The sequence below is a fragment of the Dama dama genome, chromosome 27, assembly GCF_033118175.1.
Source record: "Dama dama isolate Ldn47 chromosome 27, ASM3311817v1, whole genome shotgun sequence".
NCBI classification, from domain to species: Eukaryota; Metazoa; Chordata; class Mammalia; order Artiodactyla; family Cervidae; genus Dama; species Dama dama.
The window spans coordinates 15671830-15699308 of record NC_083707.1 but is presented as its reverse complement, the minus strand read 5'-3'; the positions used below and the strand labels follow the sequence as shown (position 1 = coordinate 15699308).

At 38.6% G+C, this 27479-nt stretch overlaps 1 protein-coding gene and 1 pseudogene across 2 annotated transcripts in view; both read left to right on the top strand.

The window, feature by feature from the left end:
- Positions 1-24080, top strand: part of PIK3C3 (phosphatidylinositol 3-kinase catalytic subunit type 3) — a 157570-nt gene extending 133490 nt beyond the window's left edge. For both annotated transcript variants that reach the window (XM_061131258.1, XM_061131257.1), the window contains exons 22-25: positions 6329-6497; positions 12726-12816; positions 17126-17251; positions 23269-24080. In XM_061131258.1, the coding sequence (XP_060987241.1) occupies positions 6329-6497; positions 12726-12816; positions 17126-17251; positions 23269-23283 (401 nt within the window). In that variant the 3' untranslated portion in view covers positions 23284-24080. The remainder of the gene's footprint in view (positions 1-6328; positions 6498-12725; positions 12817-17125; positions 17252-23268) is intronic.
- A 2292-nt stretch (positions 24081-26372) lies between these two features.
- Positions 26373-27088, top strand: LOC133047769 (small ribosomal subunit protein eS27-like; annotated as a pseudogene).
- The last annotated feature ends 391 nt before the right edge of the window (positions 27089-27479 follow it).

Below are 27479 nucleotides of genomic sequence, written 5' to 3'. Positions count from 1 at the left end.
TCTCTATAATCCAGCAAATGTTGGCAATTTGATCTCTAGCTCCTCTTCCTTTTCTAAACCTAGCTTGGACATCTGGAAGTTCTTGGTTTGCCTAATGCTAAAGCCTAGCATGCAGTATTTTAAGCATGACCTTACTGGCATGGGAGATGAGTGCAGTTGTCCCATGGTAAGCACATTCTTCTTGGGAATTGGGATGAGGATTGACCTTTTCCTGTTGCCACTGTTGGCTTTTCCAGATTTGCTGACATAATGAATGCAAAACCTTGGTGGCATCATCCTTTAGGGATTTAGATAGTTCTTCTGGAATTTCATCACATCCACTAGCTTTATAAACAGCAGTGTTTCTTAAGGCCCACTTAACTTCGCATTCCAGAATGTCTGGCTCTGGGTGACTAACCACACCATTGTAGTAATCCAGTTCTTTAAGATATTTTTCATACAGTTCTTCTGTGTATTCTTTCCATCTCTTCTTGATCTCTTCAGCATCTACCAGGTCTCTACCATTTTTATCCTTTATTGTGCCCATCTTTGGTCAGAATGCTCCCTTGATGTTTCCAGTTTTCCTGAAGAGATCTCTAGTCTTTCACCTTTTCGTTTTTTTCTCCTGTTATTAAGCACTGTCCGTTGAAGAAGGCCTTCTTTTCTCTTCTAGCTGTTCTTTGGGATAGCTAGATTGAAATAGCTGCATTTGATTGGATATACCTTTCCCTCTCTCCCTTGCTTTTCCTTCTTCTTCATTCTTTTGCTGTTTGTAAAGCCTCCTCAGATAACCACTTTGCCTTCTTGCTTTTCTTCTTCTTTGGGATGGTTTTGTTTGCATCCTCCTATACAGTATTGTGGACCTCTGTCCATAGTTCTTCAGGCACACTATTAACTAGATCCAGTCCCTTGAATCTATTTGTTACCTCTACTGTGAATTCATACAGGATTTGATTTGAGTCATTCCTGGCTGGCCTAGTGTTTTTCCTAATTTTCTTTAGTTTAAGCCTGAATTTTGCTATGAGAAGCTGATGATCTGAGCCACAATCAGCTCCAGGTCTTGTTTTTGCTAACTGTATACAGCTTCATCATCTTTGTAAAGAATGTAATCAGTTTGATTTCAGCGTTGATCTTTTGGTGATGTCCATGTGTAAAGTCATCTCTTGTGGTGAAAAAGGTTATTTGCTGACTAGTGCATTCTCTTGCCAGAATTCAGTTATCCTTTGCTTCATTTTGTACTTCAAGGCCAAACTCTCCTGTTACTCCAGGTATCTCTTGACTTGCTACTTTTGCATTCAAATCCTCCATAATGAATAGAAGATCTTTTTTAGGTGTTAGTTCTAGGAGGTCTTCAGAGTCTTCACAGAACTGATCAGCTTCAGCTGCTTCGGCATCGGTGGTAGGGGCGTAGACTTGGATTACTGTGATGTTAAATGTCTTACCTCAGAAACGAACAGAGATCATTCTGTCATTTTTGAGGCTGTACCCAAGTGCTGCATTTCAGACTATTTTGTTGACTATGAGGGCTACTCCGTTTCTTCTACAGGATTCTTACCCATAGTAGTAGATATCATGGCCATCTGAATTAAATTCTCCCATTCCCATCCATTTTAGTTCTCTGATTCCTATGATGTCGGTGTTTATTCTTACCATCTCCTGGTTGACCATGTCCAGTTTCCCTTAATTCATGGACCTATTCCAGATTCCTATGCAATACTGTTCTTTGCAGCACCGGGTTTTACTTTCATCACCAGACACATCCACAGCTGAGTGTCATCTCTGCTTTTGCCCAGCCACTTCATTCCTTCCAGGGCTGTTGGCAATTCTCCTCGGCTCTTCCCCGGTAACATACTGGACACCTTCTGACCTGGAAGACTCATCTTTTGGTGTCATATCTTTTTAGCCTTTTGCACAGTTCGTGAGTTTCTCACAGCGAGTATACGGGCGCAGTTTGCCGTTCCCTCCTCCAAAGAATCATGTTTTGTCAAAACTGCTTCATAACCTCTCTTTACGCAGGGTGCTGTAATACAGTTTTCAGGGTACTCTGCTTCTGTTGTATTAGCCTGCAACACTGAAAGTACTCTTGCTGTTTGATACCAACTCAGTCAAAAACACTGAAATCATAGGACGGTATTAAGTCACAAGGTAGCACCGGGTGATCCAGACTCTGCCTTCCTTAATTCCAATATAGATCCTCACGGAAATGAAGACCCAAGTCATGACAACTTCTGTAAGGGCTCTTGGGTTTCTAGAAGGAAATGTCTCACATCAGTACCTTTTTTAAAAGTTGCCTAAGCGCTAAATGTGAAATTGAGATGTCAATTAAAGAAATGAAAATAGACACATTGTATGCTCCTGTGCACTAGATATTACCCTAGGTTTCAGGATTATAGTAAAAATGAATGAAACAAGGTTCTTGATTGTAACACTCTTAATGGTTCATTAAAAGTTGAGTGTTGTTGAGAAGGATGAGTGAACAAATAACTTCAGTATACACCTCAGCCTAAAGTGTTTTGATAGAAATAGGTAAGGTAGGAGCTTACCAAATGCATGCTGATTTAGACAGACTGGTGAGACTAACAGAAAACACTTTGCTAACCTATAATTGCCTTTGTTTTTTGGGGTGGGGAGGCAAAACCACTTTTGGTTCTCTACAGGCTTCTTGCTATCTTGCTATTTATATCTAGTTAGAATTCCTTCTCATCTCACCTCCACCATTTACCATTTACTATACTAGAAACACTCATTTAAAAAATTCTTATGAGACTCTTGGGAAGGAAGAAATTTTTCTCTGCCCTCCTGGTTTCTTCTGGTTGGTTTAAGAACTAAAATGACATGGGATTATTGACAGAGTTACAGAAGAAAAACTAAAGTTTACTAGTGTGTATATGGGAGAGACCCAGGAAAAAAATGTGAATAACTCACCAAAATGACTGCGGTCCTCACCCAATATGCCATCCTCAGCTAAAGACAAAAGAGGATATTGGGGATAGTGGTTTGAGATATCAAAGGGGAGGAAGACAATTGACATGAAGGTAGAAAAGCAAATGTTTGGTAAATAAATAATTGCTAATGCCACGCAGAGACAATGAATGGGACACAAAGAGGAATTTTTAACAAACTTCACCAGGTTCCTCCCTGTCTAGGCACATAATTCATACTGTGATTAGTCTATGGTGAATAGGTCCCTTCCTGGAACAGATCCTCTAACTAACATTTTTTTAGGCAGCTTTGGAGAAGGTCAAAGTTTCTTCCTTTTGAGCTTTGACTGGTTTCAGCTCAAAAATAATCTTCATGCCAAAAAGGTATTTTAGAGTGAAAAGTTGTGCCTCCTCTATAAGACTTTAACTAGCCCTCTGATTTTAACAATATTTTAAGCCTGGTGTATCTTTTTAAAAAAATAATGAAATAATTTCGATAAGTGGAAAAACTGGTTTTCAATGCAACAGTTATATTAATGCTAGCACAGGGAAACCAGATTTGCCACCCCAAAATGTTTCTGGCATTTCAAGCTGAAAACAGTCAATTCCTAAAAGCCCCTGGAAGCATGTTTGACCTTACCCCTAACTCCCTGAAAAATTTAGATACAGTGCCTATACCAAGAATAGACCATTCACCAGAAATATCTGCAAAGAATACAGTTAGGTGTGATGGGTGAAACTCTTGGAGATTTAGAGTCCACTCTGTGTCCCGTTGTCTCTGCAAGGCCTAGCAAACATTTGTTTTCCTAACATTTGCTTTTCCATTTCCTTGCCTTCCTCACATCTGAAGTGTCAACCCTACCCCAACATCCTCCTTTGTCTTTAGCTGAAGATGGTATTTAGGGTGAGGGTTTCATCCATTTTGGGGAGTTACTTAGTTTTTCTGGATCCCTTTCATGTGTGTGTGTGTGTGTGTGCACATGCTCAGTGATGCCTGACTCTTTGTGACCTCATGGACTGTGTAGCCCAACAGGCTCCTCTCTCCACGATATTTTCCAAGCAACGATACTGAAGCAGTTGTCATTTCCTACTTCAGGACATCTTTCTGACCTGGGGGTCGAGCCCGTGTCTCTTGTGTCTCCTGCATTGGCAGGCAGATTCTTTCCACTGCACCACCTGTGAAGCTCCTTTCACCTCTTAATATGTCTCATATCATTATAAGTCTTAGACCAGCCAGAAAACCTAGGAAAATAGAAGATAATTTCTTCTTCCTGGACAATGACTACTCTTTCTATAGCCATGGTATGATAATGTTTAAATCTCTGGTTACTTGTCACTATGAGCGTTCATTTTTAAGCTGTTGTTTCTTTTTGCCTATGAACTCCATGCCCCATATTTAGTATAGCTTCAGTCAATTCCAAATAATATGCAGTATAGTTTTCTTTAGTGTTGTGGGAAAATAGTGCTAGTATCTATCTTGAACTTTACTTAAATTTAATATTATTATTGCCTAAAATTTGAACTTTTTTATTACCTTGTGTTGGCAGCTTTGAAGTTCTTTCTCCTTTTCAGAGTTTAATGTATTGTTTAGTTTAATGTATTATTAAACTATTATTTATTTATTAGTAGTAGTAGTAGTATTCACTATTAAACTAATAAACTAGAATAATGTTATATTCTAGTTTAATGTATTATTTAGTTTTTCTTTGTAAGAAAAATACCCAAAAGAGTTGCAGAAAATAAGATTGCTTACCCTTTGGTGGCTTAGACGGTAAAGCATCTGCCCTCAATGCAGGAGACCCAGGTTTGATCCCTAGGTTGGGAAGATCCCCTGGAGAAGGAAATGGCGACCCACTCCAGTACTCTTGCCTAGAAAATTCCATGGATGGAGGAGCCTGGTGGTCTACAGTCCATGGGGTCGCAAAGAATTGGACACAACTGAGCGACTTCACTTTCTTTTCTTTCACTTATAGTAATTGCTGGCAGTTGTGATATCAGGTATCAGGGACATTCTAAATGTCTTTAAAATATATTAATATATATATTAATAAAAATAAATATTAGTGTTTATTTTTGAACAGAATTCAGTATTTAAAATTTAGAGTGATGACTGTGTACCAAGTACTGTGTTAAGTATTAGCTATATTATCTCTTTTCATTCTGCCAGGAGATAATTATTAGTATTAACCTGTTTTGTAGGCTAGAATATAAGGCTTAGAAAGGTTAAGTAAGCAACTCTATCAGGGTCACGTACATGACCAAGGGAGATGTGAAGTGTTTTACTAAAGGGCCTGTATACCCTGACTCGGAGGGCCTGCCAGTGGATCACTGTTTCCTGAGAGTTTGTTACCACAACTTGTGTCAGTTCTGTGCCCATCTTTATGTTTCCAACAGTGATCTAATGACTGTGTATAAAGTTCTCAGATAATAGTGACAATGCTCAGAGAAAGGCAATAGACAGAAGGGTTAGCTTAACATTTTAACTGGATAGAATCACTATCTAAAAATATTTTTCAAGATGGCTGAAGTATGTAAAAATTTATTACATGCATCTCAAGAAGGAAAGTTTTTAGCTTGTGCCATTGAGGGAAAGAAATCTGACTTTCTCAAATGCATGATGGAAGAAAGGTTTCCACATAAAACAGGTCAGAATGCATTACAGGATAAAAATAAAAGTGGGCATGTTGCACTAGGGAGGTTTTCAGTTGGCTTTTTAAATGAATTAGTGTCTTCATTCAACAATGAGTGCTTTCTATATGCTAGAAACTATTCTGAGGTTGGGGAAACAGCAACATACAGAACAGGCCTAAATCCCTGCCTTAGTAGTTACTTAGATTATAGAATCCGAGGGGTTACTTTTAGTTTTTTAATGTGCCTACTCAGACCTACTTGTAAATTAAAGATGGTTTATGAATTCAGTGGTGAATCATTATCCAAAGTGAATCATCAGTGATGTTCTTAAATATCTGACCTATGAGTTTATATGACTGCTCAAGGGTTTCTCTTCATGGGCACTTTAGCTGTGTTCAGCCCTTGACAGAGGTGAATACTATGTGGTTTCCTAGTTTGCAGCTAATAAGTGACACAGTTAATTGTAAATGGTTCAAATAAAGCTAACAATATAATTTGAAATTTGGGAAATGTTTTTTGACAGTTGTCCAGGCTTTAGCCATTTTTGATTCTGGAGATCTAAAAGTAAGATTTTAATTTTAAAGTATTACCCTGGGATTTTAAGTATAGTTTCATCTGAATGAATGTGAGCTGCAAGGAGCTAAAATATACTCTGAAGGCTACTCCTAAGTATGGAGTTACAGTATCAATTTAATGGACTTCATCATGAACTAATATTCTTTATGAAGAGACACTGCTTTACCAATTGTGAGATACATATGATTCTGGAAACAAATGAGTTTCTTATCAACATCCAGGCAAACTCTTCCACATAGACTTTGGATATATTTTGGGTCGGGACCCAAAGCCTCTTCCTCCTCCAATGAAGCTGAATAAAGAAATGGTGGAAGGAATGGGAGGCACACAGAGTGAGCAGTACCAAGAGTTCCGGAAACAGTGTTACACAGCTTTTCTCCACCTTCGAAGGTAGGTTGATTTGCTTGACATAGAGAATTTTGGTAAATTCATTTCACAGAGCAAGAAAGATATTTGTTTAAGTGTATTCCCTGCTGGTTCCATGGTAAAGAATCCTCCTGCCAACGCAGGAGATGTCGGTTCAATCCCTGGGCTGGGAAGAACCTCTGGAGAATGAAGTATTCTTGCCTGGGAAATCCCATGGACAGAGGAGCCTGGAAAGTGATGGTCCATGGGGTCGCAGGAGAGTTGGACATGACTTAGAGACTAAAACAACAGCAATACACTTTTTAGCATCATTCTTTCTCAGAATGACATAGGCAGCAATATTTGTTAATGTGTATTTGATGACTGTTTTGATAAGCAGTCTGATTTCAAAGGAAAAAGACGATTTCTTGCTTTCTCACTAATTAACTGACTGCTAAATCCCACCAAACCCCAGGGAGGTTGGCATTACACAAGAATGAACCATTTAGCTCACTTGGAATGATTAGTCAGATTTTTATTCTTTAACACCTTTATCAGCCTTAGTTTTAGTTGTTCTTGAGGAGCATTCTGAGGTCTGTTAAACAATTGAATAAATGTTACATATGGTTTTGTCTCTCTTTAGTACCACATTAGTCATTCTTCTTTAAAAAAAAAAGCTGTTGATTTTGTTCTCTATCCTTTTTTTTTCCAAGGCCACTATGTCTCTGCTTCCTTCATCCAAATTTACTTAGGATTGAACATCATGTATCATCAGGAAAAAGATAAATTAAAAGTCATGTTTGTTACATTCAGGACTTGGCTCTGATGATTAGTCAAAAATAATGGATCATTTGACCCTAAATCCATTTTTAACCCTAAATCCATTTTTAACCTAACTAATGCAAAATGAATATTCTTAGTCCACCAGAAAAATCCCAGCTCAGGAGACCACCTGTATTCTCTTCCAGGTGAACATAAAACCAGTAGAAATGAGTTGCCTGTGCATGTGGGCACTGTCTTTTATGTCTTTGTAACTTCAGTTTATGGACACTCAGAATATGTGTGTTGAATAAAAACCATCAATATTTGTGTGAAAATTCCTGCCTCATATCTTGGGTGAAGCCATGTTCCCGGGTGATATCGACACTACTGGTCCCGGGCAAGTGGCTGACCTGTATTAATGAGTTTCATCTTCGCGGTGGCTCACTAGGCCTTCACCGCTAACTCAGGCTCTACTGCCGTTACAGATTTTAGTGTGCGTTTTACAGACAGCCACGTTATTATCCTTTGGGTGGGAGAGTGGCTCAGTTTTACTTTCTAGAAATGCTGAAAGAAGAATGAGAAGATCAGTGCCTGATGATGCAGAAGCACTTTCAGAGATGAAAGTTCCACTTTAATACCTGGAATTTTTAATTTAAAATAGCCATAGCTAGATGAAAGTTTGGCAATCTCAGTGAGGAGACAGACAAGATAATATGAAATGATAACTAGAGAAATGTCAAAGGTGCTCTACCTTATTGAAAGCAGAAAGAAAATAACGAGCTTTATAAACTATCGCTGATAATGGATTAGTAGCAATTCAGCCAAATGAGAAAATAGAGGCATATTGTTTGTGCAGAGCCAAAGTTAACTTTCTCACTACTAAGGAAAATCATGAAGACTCATCTTCCTCACTTTATGTTAAGTCTTCATGAACATAGTTTTAATTTTTTTTTATTTTCAGGAATTTCACTGTTGAAATTAGCTGGGCCTTAATATTTTTGTCAACATTTATTTTTTAATGTTGTATTTTAGAATATGCTTCTGTTAGTAAAAATTTCCTTCAGGACATAAGAATTAGCCAGATAGCCGAAAGTTTGTTTACAGAATATTTGACACACTTATTATTAGGGTGTCAACCTTGTTCTTGTTCTTTTCATGGTTTTTGTTGATTCCTAATCAATAAGAAATCATTGAATAAATTACGGACCACATAAACCAAGCAATCTCATTTGAACTAAGTTGTGAGTGGTTATAGTTATACAGATGCCAGAACACATTTTATGGTGTGATTTTCATGTAACAAAATGCATTGTTGTACCAATAATGAATTGGAAATTTTAGTTTTTGAATACTCTTAGGGCAGCAGTAGTAATGCTCAAACATAATGTGAATGTTAAGTATTGAAGGAAAACATAAACTTCTCTTAATCCATGTATATGCCAGACACCATGCTAGATGCTGGTGATACAAAGATAGCCTAAACTTTTCAGTAAAAATACTGAAGTTAGGAATGCATTTTGCCATATCAAGCAAAGTTCTCATACTGTCTTAGAAGATGTCTTAAGTCACCAAACAGTGAATCTGTGTATCACACTACTTTTCATTGTTAACCTCATTTTTTTCTCCCTCCTGGAAGTGGTACACTTATTAAAGAAATATTTTTATAGAATTCTACTCTGATATTCACTGCATGCAAAATGGAGAAATTGTAGGGGAAGCAGACTTCTGAAACGCTATGAGAACCTCACTTGATGTAGTTAATGATTTTTATTCTTAGTGTTGAAGATTTTTACTGGAAAATCTAGACCATCTTTGTATAGTCAATGAGTAACTTGATGATTGGTATAAACATGGGTAAGAGAAAGAGTATGTTTTCCTTGAACACTGTGCTTAACCTGCTCCTTTATCAAAATCTTCTTTATATCACATCCATCCTTACATCTTTGTCCAGACTTGGTTTTGCACTTTTCTCACCCTCGTTTTTTAACCTTAACCTTATATTTTCTTTTGATAATGCTTTTAAAGATTTTTAGTAACCTTAAATCTGTTTTTCTGGATAGGATTTGAATAACTAATGTTTAATTTCTGTTTGGTGTCAGTGGTTCTGTTTTAAATAGGAAATGTAGGTTAATGGCAACAGATGTAAAAGATTAATACAGTTGAAATGTAGTGACAGATAATCCACAAAGTAACTGGATGTTTAAGCTTCTTAGAAAATAATCCATTTTATATTTATTTAAATTGTTTCCCTTTGCCATAATAATAGGAGCATGGGTGGTTTCATTTCTCTATGTATGTGTGTGTTCAGTCCTGTCCGACTCTTTGCAATCCCATGACTGTCGCCCACCAGGCTCCTCTGTCCCTGGAATTTTCTAGGCAAGAATACTGGAATGGCTTGCCATTTCCTACTCCAGGGTTTTTCCTGACCCAGGGATTGAACGCATATCTCTTGCGTCTCCTGTACTGGCAGGCAGATTCTTTACCACTGAGCACCTGGGAAGCCCAGTTACATTTATACCAACAGATAATCCAGAAACACTAATATGTGCCTTTTACAAAAGGAACACACATTGGGCTATAATAAAGGCAAACATTTTAACATAGATCCTGGCTGTGCATGAGAATAACCAGGGATCTTTGTTGGAGAGGGGAGACCAAAACAGTTGCAGCCCATCAGGTTCAGTCAGCCTGGGATTTGGCCCAGGCATTGGTATTTTTAAAGAAACTTCCCAGGTGAATTTAATGGGCAGCCAGGTTTGAGAACCTCCGAAATATCCCTTTCAAAACTGAGCCTTGCATTCCTCTCCTTGAGTTACCCTGTGGGTAGATTCCTGAGATTCCCCTATGGCAAGACTGGGGAAAGTCCTATATAGTCAACAAAGCAGAGCATGAATTATTAAGGATTCACTGAAAGAGTATCGTTTTCGTAACCTAATGCGTAGCAGTTGTATCCTACTGACACTGTAGTCCTTACAGCCTTCTCCATGGACCCTGTTCTGTACCCCTTTCCTACAAACCGCAGAGCTTAAAGAAGGTCCTGGTGCCTTGCAGTCCTGACAGCCTTCTCCATGGACCCTCTGCTGTATCCATTTCCTGCAAACGACAGAGCCTAAAGCTCTTGGTGCCTTCCTGCTCCGAAATGCCGTTTCTGAACCTTTCTTTGCTGGCCTTCTTAACACAAGCATAGATGCATGCCATGAAACCAGCTAAATTACTTACTGCTGACCATCAACTGCCTATTTCCCTGTCTTTCTCCTCCACTGTAAACTTTCATTGTTGTCTTATTCAGGCCTGCGGCTGTGACTTCAACATCTGCATGAATGGTCCACCCGTGACCTGGCCTCACAGGGCCTTGTTCTCTTGTAAAGCCAACCTTGGCCACTCCCTCTCATTAAGAGTCGAGTTAGCCCTTCAAAATCTTGATCCAGTGCTTTTCACTGGCTGACCAGCACACCGTCTATCCTTACAGCTCTTTTCATTCCTCCACGTCTTCAACTTCAGTCTCATTACCACTGTGTATAATATACTTTAATTCTCACTTTCCTCCTTCCCCCATTGAATTTTACAGCCGCAAATTGTAATCCCTCTTAACTGCCACAGCTAGGTGAGTGCCACTGGTTTCCACTAATAGTGGCGAGAAGACCAGGTATTGCTAACATTGTACCACTGCCCCACTTCTTCACTCTCCTTCTCAGTACATCTATTTTTAAAGTTCTCACTGCCTCCACTTACTTGCCTCCTTTCTTCCTCAGCCTTCTCCAGTGAGTCTTCCAGTCCTGCTCTGCTATTGAAACTAATTTTATCAAAATAAACAGTTACCTATAGCAAATCCAGTGGCCACGTTTGCTTCTTTGAAGCTTTGACACCGTTGACCATGACTTTGTGTGTGTGTGTGTATGTTTATATATGCTATATATATGTTATATATGTGTGTGTGTGTATATATATGTGTATATATATATTTACATATGCTACTGCTAAGTCACTCCAGTCGTGTCCGACTCTGTGCGACCCCATCCCTGGGATTCTCCAGGCAAGAACACTGGAGTGGGTTGCCATTTCCTTCTCCAGTGCATAAAAGTGAAAAGTGAAAGTGAAGTCGCTCAGTCGTGTCCGACTCTTCGAGACCCTATGAACTGCAGCCTACCAGGCTCCTCCATCCATGGGATTTTCCAGGCAAGAGTACTGGAGTGGGGTGCCATTGCCTTCTCCGATATGTGTGTGTGGGTGGGGGGGGGGGGTTCCAGGTAGCTCCGATGGTAAAGAATCTGCCTGCAATGTGGGAGACCCAGGTTCAGTTCCTGGGCCAGGAAGATCCCCTGGAGAAGGAACTGGCAACCCACTCCAGTAATCTTGCCTGGAGAATCCCATGGACAGAGGAACCTGGCGGACAATGTGGTCGCAAAGAGCTGGACATGACTGAGTGACTAACCAAAGCACAGCATGTGTATAGGTTAGTCTCTAAGTAGTGTCCAACTCTTTGCAACCCCATGGTTTCAGTTTAGGGGGAACAGATCCAGAACTTTCTACCAAGACCAGGAAAAACCTTTATTGTCTAAAACCAAATTTTTTACTCACATCCATCCCCAAAGTCAGATCTGGGCCTCCTTTTATCACTACAGTGCTGCATTACCTCTCAGGGCACAACTGTCCCAAGAGGAGAGTGTTCTGAGCAGGAGGTGGCCTGTGCCCAGTGGACACCTCCTGACACCTTGCCCCACACAGCTCCGCCACTAGTAGTGAGCATTTGGAATGGCAGCATACTTTCTCTTTGTTTAGAGGAAGATGAAAAGTTCCAGCACTGATGAGGATAAACCTTTAGTTCCTACAGGGGTCCACAGACTCCAAAGGTGAAATGATTTAGATATCTTGTATATTTTTAGTGTAGAAGAGTATGAGCTATTTTCTCCTCCATTTAGGAAGCTTATAACCAGACCAGTCACTGTATTTTCTAAGACGGTGGGATTAGTGTCCCTGGAGGATACTTATGACTCATGAATGGAGTCACACTATTTCCTTTCACTCGTTACCCATGACACACCAAGGAAGCCTTAAGATAGCAGATGGAGTCACATTACCCCTTCACTCATTATCCCATGACACACCGAGGTAGTCTTAAGGTAGCAGATTCTTGTCTTCATTGAGCAAAGACAGATCTTCATTCCTTAGTAAAGTGTAATTAAGCAGATTCCCCATTAGATCCCTTCTGAAAAGAATATACTTACTAAAAAATGAAAAAAAAATGTCATTATTAGATGGTTACTCCAAAGGTGTGTTCCCTATTGGGAGACCTAGAAGTGGTATTGTATCAAGGCCCTAGAATAAGATGTATTTTCAAGCCTTGCTTTTCATTGAGACAACTGGTGAATAAGCTTACATTCTATTTTCCATAGGAGTAATAGTAATCATAAAAATCTAAGTATCACTACTTGTAGGAGTGCTCTTAATATGAGAAAGAATGGCAAAATTCTAACACATTGCTGCTTATTTTTATTTCCCATTCTCCTTTAGGTATTCTAATCTTATTTTGAATTTGTTTTCCTTGATGGTGGATGCAAACATTCCAGATATTGCTCTTGAACCTGATAAAACTGTGAAAAAGGTAATATTCATATACCCTCAGATATTATAGTCTACTTTTCATGCTTAAGAAGTATCAGGGTTTTAACAACCCATTTCCCCTTGTCCCAACCCCTAGACTCTTAAGTAATGTAAATTAAGGAAGAGACCTTGTGTATATTTCTTTTTCACATTTCAGAATACGACAGCCTCTCAAGCCCTCTGCAACTAGTTTTATCCCCTTCCCTGTTCATGCCCACAGTCACATGAGTGGCTCACTATATCAAGAGAGGAAGCTTACTATCACTACCCTTACTCTTTGTCCGAAAAAGTTTAGCTTTTCTTTAATATTCCTACGAAGATACCTGATTCCTGGTACTCCCAGACCAAGCATGCTAAGAATCAGAAAGAAAATATTATAATAGTATATAGAAGAAAACAGTTGTTCTTTCTCTTTCCCATTCATACCCGTGGTTACAGGGGTTTCTTACTGTGTCAGGAGAGTAGAGACCTGCTTTTAACTTAACCTGCAGAGAGAAGCATGAAAGAAAACTGTCACATAGATGATCAGTTATTCAGAACTATCTTACCCTGAGATACGTGAGAGATGGGAGAAAGGAGTAACAAATTTGAAGTTTTTTTTTTTAATTCAAATTAATTTCTGGCTCTGATTCACTGAAAGTGAAAGTCACTCAGTCGCGTCCAACTCTTTGTGATCCCATGGACTATAGAGTCCTTGGAATTCTCCAGGCCAGAATGCTGGAGTGGGTAGCCTTTCCCTTCTCCAGGGAATCTTCCCAACCCAGGGATTGAACCTAGGTCTCTTACATAGCAGGCAGATTCTTTACCAGCTGAGCCATTGAGGAGGGTGTATGTAACACATTTTATTTATCCAAAGATAAAACATAAAATGATCTTAAATATCAGAGGGCTTTTTAATAATGAGCTTCAAAGATAGCATAGCTTTTTAACTTATAGAAGTATAAAACTACTAAAATTGTAAGATGGAATTTCTCTGATTGTTGTAAATAATATTTCTTACCAAAAGCCCTAAGTTCTGATGTAACTGACTCAGCATTATTAGAAACATACCTCTGTGGGTCGAACATTGTCTTGGTCTATTTTGGCTGCTACATATAACAAAATACCAGACACTAGGTAGCTTGTAAACAACAGAAATTTATTTTTTATGCTTCTGGAAGCTCTGAATACTAGTCCAGGGTACCAGAATGGTCAAGTTAAAGCCCCTTTAGGGTCAAAGGGCACTTCTTACGGTGGAAGGCGCCAGGAAGCTCTTTGGTGTCTCTTTATAAGAGCAGTAATCATTCATGAGGGCTCCACCCTCATAATCTAAGTACCTTTCAAAAGGTCCACTTACTGATGCCGTCACCTTGGGCATTAGTATTTCAATATGGATTTGAAAGGTACAAGAATATTTACATAATTTCAAACATGAATTAAGCTAATCTCTTTTACTTAATTTTATGAGTCTTTGGCAGTGAGAGGGATTTTAATGTAAGTCTTATTGTTTAACATTTAAGAAAATTATGCTATTTTTAGGATTTCATTTATTATTTTCTAGGAAGCACTGTTTCAAAACTCCCCACCCTGGCCAAACTAGGAAATGGACTACTTATCACACTAGGTTTTGATGTGGGTCATTTTTTTCAACTTAAGCTCATTCGTCAAGAAACATAAGTAGTTGACGAAAATTTCAAAACGGATGACTGCACCAGATTTCAAATGTTGTTGCTTTTGTGTGCCTATGCGTGTGTTGCTATTTTTAGGATCTGTTGTTGCTGTTTATTTTAAACCCATTTATCTCTGTCATATGTTCACTCTTGCCTGACTTCACTTATGTTCAGAACTCATTTATGAAAGTTCTAATGGTAGTTGTCAAATGGAATCTTTTTGTTTCTTCTTCCAGTATGTGGTTTTTGTTCTTATTAGATCTTTTATTTCAACTTTTCCTTTTAGACAATCATGATTTTATTGTTTAAACTTTGGTTACCAGCTATCTTTATGGCATATCTTCAAAATATTTAATCATAGCAAAGTTCTACAATATTTTCCTTTTTTCCATAGCATATTTTAGTACATCTTTATCAATTTCTTTTTAATTTTTTGAAACTGACTACTCATCTTATTGTGCTTCATAGATGACTGCATTCCTTACAAATTTGGAAGGTTGTAGTAACTCTGTGTTGAGCAAGTCTGCTGGTGCCATTTTTTCAACATTCACTCACTTTGTGTCGCATTTTGGTAACACTCAACGATATTTCAAACAAAGGGTATTTTATCTACTTTTGAAAGACAGTGCAGAGACTGAGATTTACAAGTTTGCATCCTTTTGCTTGATAAGTAATATGTCTCATCTGGGTTTCCAGTTTCCCAAGAGTTCCAAGGGTGCTGCTCCATTGAAGCGTTCACAGATGTTCAACTACTGGCTCTTAAAAAATACTGTCTCTAAGTTTATTTTAATTTGCATTAATATAAGGGACGTGTAGCACAAAATTTACAAATGATAATAAAATGTTCTATAGTCTTTCTCTTTTAAAAAAAAAAAAAAGGACACTGCAGATTGATTGGAGTGCAGCCTTAGCTAACGAGGTGAAAAAGGACAGTTTGGAGCTGATAGAGATGCCCAGGAAATTCCGAGGAGAAATTGTAGAAGGGTGAAAGGAACAGAGGTAAAAAAGGACAGGGGTAGAGTAACAAGTAGCCTAGCAGAAGTCAGTATGTATGATAACAAATCTACCATTTTTATGCTGTTAATCTTCTTTCTTATAAAAAAGAATGTCTTCATATTCGGTGAATAACATTTTCTTTATATGCTAAATACATATCTTCTGTTTGTAATTTAAGCACTTATATAAGTATGCAGGCTTTGACAAATTGGGTTAAAGGTTTATTTTGATTCTCCTACCCTATAATGTTTTTGACGTCCTTAAAAAAAATAGTTTTCAAAATTCTCAGACATGACCTCCCTAGGTAGAAATCAAGGAGTACAATGGAATAAATTCTTTAGCTGGGATCCAGAAGTGAGAGAGAGAGTTGATTTGAAGGTATGCTTTTAGATCTCCCTCTACCCAGCTGTCCTTCACTTGCTCCCCCTGCCTCTCTTTTTCCTCCTCTCTCCTGAGGCTGCAGAGCTGTCGGGTCACCCGGTACACTGCAGTGCAGTAGAGAGAAGAGCACCGAGCGGGCCGTGGGTGGTGGTGGTGGTTGTTCTGTCGCCCAGCTGTGTCCGACTCTTTGGGACCCCATGGACTGCAGCACTCCAGGCCTCCCTGTCTCTCACCATCTCCCGAAGTTTGCCCACGTTCATGTTCATTGCATTGGTGATGGGTTGTAGTACTGTCTGCCTTTTCTTCTTCCTGATTTTCAAGTAGTTAAACTCCATACTTAAAAGGAAATACTAAATGTGGACCACTTTTTATCCACTTGGAAACCCCATTTTCTTCTAGCCTGTCTTTTCAGAAGTTTATATGGATCATTTATAAGAGGAGAAAGGAGTAAACACAGTGCTTACTGAGATCGTCTGGAAGTGTGAGCCTCTTAGCGTCAGTTAAAGGTCCCTGGGTTGGCTTCCTAAATTCTCTGTGTCAGTTTCTGTGTCTTAGAGATTGAGATATTATCTGCTTCAGAGCCATTGAATAGAATGAAATACTGCACGTAAGGTGCTTTGCACAGTGTTAGCATGAGGTAGTCGGGCATGGCAACCCACTCCAGTATTCTCGCCTAGAGAATTCCATGGACAGAGGAGCCTGGTGGGCTACAGTCCATGGGGTCGCAGAGTCAGATACAACTGAGCTCTAACACACAGTCATTTGGTAACATTTGCTTGTGTGTTTTAGGGAACTATTCTGATCTGTATCTCTACTAATCTTTCTAGTTCTTATTGCTATTCAGAATCCACTGTATGTTTTAATATGAAATAATGAAAAAGTCATCAGTCTTTAGAAATTATAGGTCATATTGAAGTAGTTCTTTGCAGAAGTATAAGGAACTCCTATAGGAAAGGGGACATCTTAGAAGATCTATAGTTTACTTTTTGTCTGTTTTTAAATTTGCAGGGCTGAACAGAACTATTGTCTATTCACTTTGTTAATCTTTTTCTGAAAAAAAAAAAAAAAATTTACAACCAACCAAGATAGGATGATATAAAGAGCATAGAGCAAAAAGTAAAGTTCCACATTCAGGAGACTATATTCAGAACTCCTTATAGGTTATGAACCTTTTTTTTGCTGGAGAAATAGGTCATTGTAATAATATCTGTATCCGTTTGTTCTTGTCTCTTCGAAATGTTATGTTTTTCTTTATTCAAAAGCTAATAGACTGGGGCCTTACAGGTTCAGGACAAGTTTCGTTTAGACCTGTCTGACGAAGAGGCAGTGCATTACATGCAGAGTCTGATTGATGAAAGTGTCCATGCTCTGTTTGCTGCAGTGGTGGAACAGATTCACAAGTTTGCCCAGGTAAGTCCTCTGGTGGCAGTGCGTTCATCTCAGCGTCTCCACGTTCTACCGTAGAATTCTCTCAGAACCATGCCTTTCTCTGCAAATAACACATCTTTTCTGATTTTTTTGTCAAGCCTTCTTGACATCTCACCAGCCTTCCAACGTGAATGTGTTTGATGCGCTAATAACTCTAAAACATTCCACTGAAATATTCTTAGTAACTAAATTGTAGAGCGCCAGCATAGGTATATCTGTACACTGTAGTCAGTGGTGCCTATAAACCCTTCTTGAGAATGATCTTGGGCCTGCTGGAGGCCTTGACAAGTGAGACTTGGACACTTGTTGGGTTTGGTAAATGGTGAAGTGCTAGGAAAGGAGGTTAGAAGCTGAGAAAAGTGATGGCGTACGTAGCACACATAGAAAGGTCTATCTATAGACTTATGGTTAGCAGACTCTTCTACAGTTGTTTGAGGGAAGACTTTTTTACACTAGCCTAGATGATAAACCTCAGATTTAAAACCTGTTTTAATTTTGAATGTCATAATGAGGGTGATGATGGAAGTGGTTAGGAAACAGAAAAATGAAGCCACTTTCCTCTCCCACATCCTCTGCAAACTCCTTCCTGACTTTACACATTCAGTTAATGATAATTTTGCTAATACTGTAAGCTCAAAGTTTGTCTGTTTTAACTTCTCCCTCACCCAGCACACAGGATGTCACCAAGCCTTGTGAGTTTCCTTAACTGTTTTTTAATTATCATTTTCTGTCCTTTTCCCACTATTGACATTTTGACCTAGTTGTTTCTCATTTTATGATACTTTGGGTAACTAAAATCCTTCATAACTCCTTTTAGTATTTTTTTTTCTCTCAGCATTCTTATCTTTATTCTACTAAATATTCCAGTCATATATATTTTCACAAAATACCGCTTTACCTTTTTTGTGTGTGATTTAAATGTGAAAAGTGTTTACCCGTTGCCTACAAGTGACATCCAGTCTCTAGCAATTCAGGGCCTTCCAGATCACTGTGTTGTAAGCTTCTTTCTAAGCTATTCCCCAAATACTCTGTTTTTCCCAATATTTTTGTTCTTTTCCATTTCTCTGGCTACTTAACTCTTTTCGGCTCAGAATATCTGTCTCCTTAGTAATGAATCTCCTGTAAATGCCTGCTTGCTAAAATCCAACCTGTCCTTCTAAGATCTATTAATGCCACTCTGATTCATCTTCCTCTGAATATTAATAGTACTTTGTACTTTTATTATGAGTTGCACTTACATTTTGTTTTCTATTATAAATATTTGAATCACCTTATAACTCCTAAAATGCAAGCTTCTTGAAGACTGGGATGTGTATCAGTCACCCAGAAGCACAGTGCCTTTAAACACTTAAGAAATATCTAATGCATATAAGGGAATTTTTTTTTCCTATAAATGTTAGCTGATATTCTTTCTTTCTTGTGACAAAAAATGTTTATTGTCTCTGAACACCAGTCTGAGTCATATTTTAAGTGCCAACTCAAGGTTTGCTGTACCCGCCATTAATTGTCATCACTTCTCAAGAGAGTAAACTGTGACTCAGAGGGTAAGTTAAGTGACTTGTCAAAGTCACCAGGGTAGTCAGTGGCAGACCTGGCTCAACATACAGCACAGCATAATATTTTAGAACTGTAAGGGAAGTAAAGCCCAGAAAGGTATAATGACTTAGCCAACTTCACGTGCCTAATGAGGGACAGAATCAAGGCTTGAACCCAGATCTTCTGACCCCCATATCTAAACTTAAGTCTTCTTTATCAGAATCTGATATACTTTTTATTCTTTTTTATTGAGGTATAGTTGATTTACAGTGTTATAAAAGTTTCAGGGGTACAACATCGTGATTCACAAGAATCCCAAGTTCTTTATCTCAGGAAGTTAACTTGAAAATGCTCATGCTTGTCTTTCAAGTTTCTTTAAACATGTCATCTGTGAGGGCTTCCCTGGTGGCTCAGTGGTAAAGAATCTGCCTCCCAGTGCAAGAGACATGGGTTGGATCCCTGATCTGAGAAGATCCCACATGGTGATGAGCGACTAAGCCCATGCAACCTAGCTACTGAGCCTGTGCGCTAGAGCCGGGAGCCGTAACTGCTGAAGCCCCCACGCCCAGAGCCCTGCTGCAGAGCCATAACTTACTGAGCCTGTGCGCTAGAGCCTGGGAGCAGTTAACTGCTGAAGCCCCCACGCCCAGAGCCCTGCTGCAGAGCCATAACTTACTGAGCCTGTGCGCTAGAGCCTGGGAGCAGTTAACTGCTGAAGCCCCCACGCCCAGAGCCCTGCTGCAGAGCCATAACTTACTGAGCCTGTGCGCTAGAGCCTGGGAGCAGTAACTGCTGAAGCCCCCACGCCCAGAGCCCTGCTGCAGAGCCATAACTTACTGAGCCTGTGCGCTAGAGCCTGGGAGCACTTAACTGCTGAAGCCCCCACGCCCAGAGCCCTGCTGCAGAGCCATAACTTACTGAGCCTGTGCGCTAGAGCCTGGGAGCCGTAACTGCTGAAGCCCCCACGCCCAGAGCCCTGCTGCAGAGCCATAACTTACTGAGCCTGTGCGCTAGAGCCTGGGAGCACTTAACTGCTGAAGCCCCCACGCCCAGAGCCCTGCTGCAGAGCCATAACTTACTGGCCTGTGCGCTAGAGCCTGGGAGCATTTAACTGCTGAAGCCCCCACGCCCAGAGCCCTGCTGCAGAGCCATAACTTACTGGCCTGTGCGCTAGAGCCGGGAGCTGTAACTGCTGAAGCGCCCACGCCCAGAGCCCTGCTGCAGAAGGAAAGCCACCGCAGTGAGGAACCCAAGCACCGCAACTAGAGAGCAGTCCCCTCCACAGCTGGAGAGAAGTCCATGCAGTGACGGAGACTCGGCACAGCCAGAATAAATTAATAACAAATAAATAATTTTTTAAATGTCACCCGTGTTCACACTGTTACACAACTAGCAGTATCAATATGAGTAACATTAAGACATTAATTTTAATTGGAACTTGCTTAGGTATTGAAGGCTACAAGGTCTTAACTTCACCTAAGTCTTTTCAGATTATAAAATTATAGATGCATAGTTGTTTCTTAACTAATCTCTGAGGGAATGTATTTTCCTTTGAAATTCACATTCCTACATATGCATTTCCTAAGTATTGATCCTAGTAAATCACATGCACACTCAAGTTTTGATGATCAACATGTGTTTTTTGGTCACTCAGCATTTATTATAAGGATGCATTTTGCTAATTGATTTTATGCTAATTTTACTGTATTCCTATTAATCATTATGGATTATAGAACCCAGTTTTTATAAAATGAAGGTAGACATGTTAACAGAAGTTCTTCCTGCATTAAAGAAATATTCTTAAAAACGACTGAAAAATTGCCAGATACAGTTGCTATGTTGACATGCCGAAAGGCTTATTTTATTCCATCATGCCATTTGCTAGGAAGGGTTGAGATTAAACACTGCAATATTTGTTGCCTAGCAACACCCACCTACTAGTGATGGAAATTTTCCACTGAAAACCACTTTTATTTAGGTCATTGTCTTTGAAATTGCATCATCAGAGCTCTTCTTCCCTTCAAAATTATCTTATAGGGCTCTCTAGTCTTGTCTGTGCAAAAAGGGGAGACCACTTAGTTTGGGTCACTTCCTGCTCTAAAACTATGCCTCTCAATGGAAATCTCTCATATCACAGCCCATTTCTTTCTAGTTTCTACTTTTTCCTGTCTGTCTCTCTTGGTTGATTGATGGTAGAAGTCTGGAGAAAAGGGGTGGGAGATGATTTCCATTCATCTTAATACATATTAAATCTAATTGCATGAATATAGATTCAGGTTAGAGATATATTTTTGGCACACTAGATGTAAGAATTTATGAACAGATTGGAAATTTTAGGTGAGTTCCAGCTCAGCATACTAAGAGCACACACCACTGCAGACCATCTGGCAGGACCCCTTCCTTAGCCCCTTCGGTATTCAAGGAGGACGAACACAGGGCCCAGCAGAAGGTCACAGGAATGTGCAGCCCCAGTGCACCTTTGATGAAGAGAAACCAGCTATACACACACTCTGACACTTGAGATTAAAACACACACCATGAAAGGAGGAAAGAGTATGTTTATTATGCCTGACATTTCCCCCGTATCTAACAGATGTGTCAGGGACTCCCTTCGAAGTAATTCAGGTCCTACATTCCTCCCATAACATGACATCTTACCATGCTGAATGAGATTCCAATATTGAAGGTTCTTGGGGGTTTTTTTTGGTACAACATGGCCTCTAAATGCAAACCATCTGCTCCATCTGCTACTCAAGAATTAGGTTTTTGCCTCAGTCCTGAGGGGAAAGCTTCCTATTTTGTTTTTATTCATTTTATTTATATTACATTTTACCTTTATGTAAGGACTTTAGTACTTAAAGCCTGTGTAGAATGTTTCCACGGTAACTGCTCTACTCTCTCATCTCGTTTGAGAAAGCACAGATGTAAAAGATGCCCAGAGGAGAAGAGATCAGAACATTATTTCTGATTTTACATTATATGGACCTTATTTTACCATTAGGAATAGAGAACAGAAATGTAAAATATTCCATTGATCAAAGCATAGTTTCCAAGGAGCCAAGGGTCTTTTAATTTCGTGGCTACAGTCACCATCCACATTGATTTGAAGCCCAGGAAGATGAAATCAGCCACCATTTTCACATTTTCCACATCTGTTTGCCACGAAGTGATAAAACTAGATGCCATGATCTTCATTTTTTGAATGTTGAGTTGTAAGCCAGTTTTTTCACTCTTTCACCTTCATCAAGAGGCTCTTTAGTTCCTCTTCACTTTCTGCCATTAAAGTGGTATCATCTGCATATCTGAGGTTATTGATATTTCTCCTGGCAATCTTGATTTCCAGCTTGTGCTTTATCCAGCCCAGCATTTCACATGATGTACTCTGCACAGAAGTTAAATAAGCAGGGTGACAATATACAGACTTGATGAACTCCTTCCCCATTTGGAACCAGTCTGTTGTTCCATGTCCAGTTCTAACTGTTGCTTCTTGACCTCCACACAGGTTTCTCAAGGAGACAAGTCAGGTGGTCTGGTGTTCTCATCTCTTTAAGAATTTTCCACAGTTTGTTGTGATCCACACAGTCAAAGATTTTAGTGCAGTCGATGAAGCAGAAGTAGATGTTTTTCTGGAATTCTCTTGGTTTTTCTATGAATCAGTGGATGTTGGCAATTTGATCTCTGGTTTCTCTGTCTTTTCTAAATCCAGTTTGTACATGGAAATTCTTGGTTCATGTACTGTTGAACCCTAGCTGGAAGGATTTTGAGGATTACCTTGTTAGCATGTCAAATGAGCGTAATTGTGCAGTAGTTTGAACATTCTTTGGCATTGCCCTTCTTGGGGATTGAAATGAAAACTGACCTTTTCCAGTCCTATGACCATTGCTGAGTTTTCCAAGTTAGCTAGCATATTGAGTGCAGCACTTTAACAGCATCATCTTTGTTAATATATTAATGTTACATTAATGGCCCCAGACATCTTTGTTAATGTCCCCAAAACAATTCTTTACTGGGTCTTTGTTATTCTTTCAGCCCTGCTTCCTTTGATTTTTTTCCAGACCATTTCTGTGCTCTGTATTGTGCATTGGCTTCACAATGTGTGGAAAAATTAACAATTTTCACAGTCTCTAAAAATGTTGCACCAAGAACTAAGCTTATTACTCAGAATATTAATCATCTATCACTGCAGAATTCAGTGGAATTTTTGCCTTCCTACTTCTTGATTTGTCTGATAGTTAATAATGAAGTCATCTTGAGCTTGCAGTTAGCAAACATTCCTTCCCCCAAATATTTGCTCATATAAACTGGAATTACCTGAAGTTTGTGTTGTTGTTGTTCTTTGTCTTTTTCTATTAAAGAATTACATGTTTGCCCTATTCTAAGTTTTTTGACTATAAACTGTTGTTTCTCTTCTTTGTGAACAGTGAAGCTTATTTTCTTTTTGTTGTTGTTTTTAATTTTTGTAGTACTGGAGAAAATGAAACTGGGTTTGGCCCGTCAAGATGATTGTCACTGTAAGAAAACAACTTTAAAAACAACATGTGTGTAATGAAGACTTAAAACTGTCAAACAAGGAAAAGAACATTTAGTCTTGAAGATACCATATATCCCAAGTGTTTCACAGTGCCTGAATTTTGTTTCCATGGATGTCATTGCTTAAATGCAATCTTGAATGGTTTGTTTGAAGTATTGTATATATTTATTTTCAAATGTACACATTGTTAATAAGCTAAGAAGTAAGAATCTTGTTCTAGAACCATGTACATATTATGAGTTCTCAAGGAATTTTATGTTGAAATAGTAAAACATTTTAGTCTTCAACTCTGAAAGCCCATTTTTCCTTTATCTCTTCATATCAGTGAAGCAGTTGTATGGATTTGGGCTGTCTCACCTATGCTTGTTTGCTTTGTCACTCCATCCCTTGTTCCCTTTCTCTGTTGTTCCTCCTCCCCCTAGGTTCTTTTTTTTTTTTTTGGCCTGATCTATAATACTTCAAGTTTTACATGTTATGGCCTATTCTTTTATACTTTGAGAATTATATCTATTTCAAATAAGACAGCCATTTTTTCTTACTTACAAATATTGGGAATTTTGTTTGTTTGTTTTGTAGTTCACATTTCTCCTAGGTTGTACATACATAAAGCAGGTTATAAAAATGTAACTGTCTGAATACTTGGCCAAAAGGTAATGTGGCAGCAGTTTTTCCTATTGAAACTAAGATATTTTTACATGTAAGCATAAATTGTCTTTGTGCAATAAATTTTTTTATGAAAACTTAGTTTTCAAGAGCTTTTAAAAGTAACTCTCCTAGACCTGTTAATGTAATCTACCCTTTCTGATTAAAGCAAAATAATTTTTAGTGTTCTAAGACTAAAAATCCTACTAGTCCATCTAGCTTTTTTGCCTAATAGAACTTTAGCAAAAGAAACACACACAAATGAGAAGAGCAGAACAGTAACAATCTTGGCAAATGTGTTGTAAAGTCATATGATTTTGTTTTGGAAGCTAAACAATATCTCTTGATGCTGAATAAATATTTAATATCAAATGATAGAGAAAGAATTAAGGTTGTATTAAGGCAGAGTTTCAGAAAATATCGTTATAATGTTACCAAATTCATATCTCTGAGTTTACCACATTAGAGTGGGGTTACCAGCTGGAAAGCAAGTATATAATTAAGAGATAATCTTAGAGGCATATGGAATGTGACTTGTATAAAACATACATGCAGATTAGAAAAAATGGTAAGGAAGAAAATGCCTCTGAAAATTATCATAAGTGAATAATGCCTAATGTAATTGGCAAGCTCCATTCTCTCTCTGACTTTTTCTTTGCTTCATATATTTTTATCATTTTTTGTTGCCTAGAAGTTTGTAACCAATCTGCATTCTTATTCTTCTCGTCCTATTGCTATTGGTACCTCCTTCTAAAGTTTCCTCAAAATGGCACTGCTAAAAGTGACTGCTCCAACTTTCTGAACTCTTTTAATTCTTTATTTGTAGCTTTTTAATTGACAGTCAGTACAGTAAGGTATTTTTATTGTAGTTGCATGTCCTATTACAGAGGTTGGCAAACATTTTCTGTAAAGGGCCAAGACAGTAAATATCTTCAGTTTTGAAAAGCATATGATCTTGGTCATAATTCATACTCTGTTGTATGAGTAAAACAATCACAGACAACATGTAACCAAATGTTATGGCCATATTTGACCCTCAGGCCATAATTTGCTGACCTCTGTTTGAATTAACTGTAGGTCAAACTGTATCATCTTAATCATCTTTATAAACTCCATAACATTTTGCATAGAGAGTAATATGTATATGTATATCACACGCTCTATAAATGTTTTTGAACTAGTATGAAATTGTATAGTGGCAAACACAACTAGTAAGGTAGGTTGATTATGAGTGACCTTGTATTCTGTGCAAACTTTATAGGGATTATGAGAGAGAGAAAGCTTTCTAGTAAGAAAGACAGATTTTGACTAAGGAAGGATAGTGACTTTGGTTTCGCAAAATGTATTTTGGCTGTGGATAGGACTCATCAGTCTCCACTTCTACTGCTCAAAGCAACCTCTGTGCGCCTACTCTTTCCCCCAAATACCATTTTTTTTATCATGTATCATGTAGTCTGTATTTTCTTTTATTATCATCACCGTCCAGATTTTTGGCAAGGTTTACAGTGTTTCAAGCACAATGCTTTCTTTGAGTTTGAAGAAAGTGTTTGTGAGGACACATGCTTTAATTTAGAAGTAGGAGTGTATTCTAGTTTCAGAGTGAGATTTCTGAATTAGGGAGAGAAAATGTGGATGACAGCCACTGTGAGTGGGGCTATCAGAAAGAAGTAAAGTGTGGTTCACATCCCTAAATAAGGGGTTCATATAATCTGATTTTTTTTTACTGTCCGTATACTAGGGTTAGATGTTCCCCAACTCATTTGTATTATAAGGTTTTCAGGTGGGTATTTATTATAATCACAGCCTAATTTATGGAAACTTACTATTACATATCAGAATTATGCTAATTGCTTCATATGCCTTATATATCACTATTCTGTGTAACAGTCCTGAGGTAGAATTCCTTCCCCATTTACAGAACTTTAAGGGAAGTGAACTCACCTGCCCAAGGTAAGGCTGCAGAGTGAGAGCAGAGTTAGGGCCTGAAGTTGAGTTCCTCATTTCAGTGATCACGGTCTTAACCATCAGAATCTCCTGGCCTTCATTTCTCACGGAGACAGTGGTAACAGTACTGACCTCTGTTGTGTGCATGTGTGTATGTGTGGTCCATTAGACTTGAATCCCCACAAACAAAGCCTGTTCCTTATTTTTCTTTTTTTGAACAGAATTACCAAAGGTACAGGCAGTAGTCAATAAATTAAATTTCGAAGAAACCGAGTCGTGTCATCATGCCACATTCATACTTGCCTTGAAATAGGAAATCTGTCAATCCTAAAGGAAATCAATCCTGAATATTCTTTGGAAGGACTGATGCTGAAGCTGAAGCTCCAGTACTTTGGCCACCTGATGTGAAGAACTGACTCATTGGAAAGACTCTGATGCTGAGAAAGATTGAAGGCAGGAAGAGAAGGGGACGACAGAGGAAGAGATGGTAGGATGGCATCACCAATTCAATGGACATGAGTTTGAGCAAGATCCGGGAGTTGGTGATGGACAGGGAAACCTGGTATGCTGCAGTCCACAGGGTCGCAAAGAGACATGACTGAGCGACTGAACTGAAATAGGAAATCAGTCAATAAAAATGTGAAGGCAAAATAAATCTTAACATGCAATTATTAACCTACAATCACAATATCCTTTATATTTTTGCACATAGACCTAACATTACAGTTTTTTTTTGTTTTTTTTTAAAGAATTGCCTTTCCTGTGGTTACGAGCTCCCCACGAGAACATGCCTCTGGCAAAGAATCTCCATCTCTCTCCAGAAGAGAAGAGGAAACACAAGAAGAAGTGCCTGGTGCAGAGTCCTAATTCCTATTTCATGGATGTGAAATGCCCAGGATGCTATAAAATCACCGCAGGCTTTAGCCATATACAAACACAGTAGTTTTGTGTGTTGGCTGCTCTACTGTCCTCTGCCAGCCTGCAGGAGGAAAAGCAAGGCTTTCAGAAGGATGCTGCTTCAGGCAGAAGCAGCACTAAAAGTACCCTGCCTGTATCAAGATGAATGGGAAACCATCCCAAAAAACACATTTTGGATACAAAAAAAAAGTAAAGAATTGAGACTCAGGGGTTTTTTGTGTGTGGGGGGAAGGCAGGTAAATTTCAAAAACAACGTGAATTTTCTATAATTAAATATGGAAAATATACCAGATTTCTGAAATGAATAATTTGATATGTTAACACTTCACCATAAAGAATGCATACCACCTGGATGGGATCCTGGTACAGCTAAAAATGAAAGAAATTCATATAAAGTGTGAACTAGTTTAAAAAAAAAATAGTAGTCTCAAAGTATAAGGCAGTTACTTTATAGAAAATCCCATAGTTTGAGTTTGTTTAATTTTCCTCAAGTTGTGCTATTTTTGGTAGGAACACGTCAAAAAAACAAATATTGTAAACTTCTCATGACCTTATCGGAAAACACATGATATGAATTTGTCCCATGCCTGGTCTTGGTAACTTGCATCACTTGGTAAACATACGTTTTCCAGCTTTTTT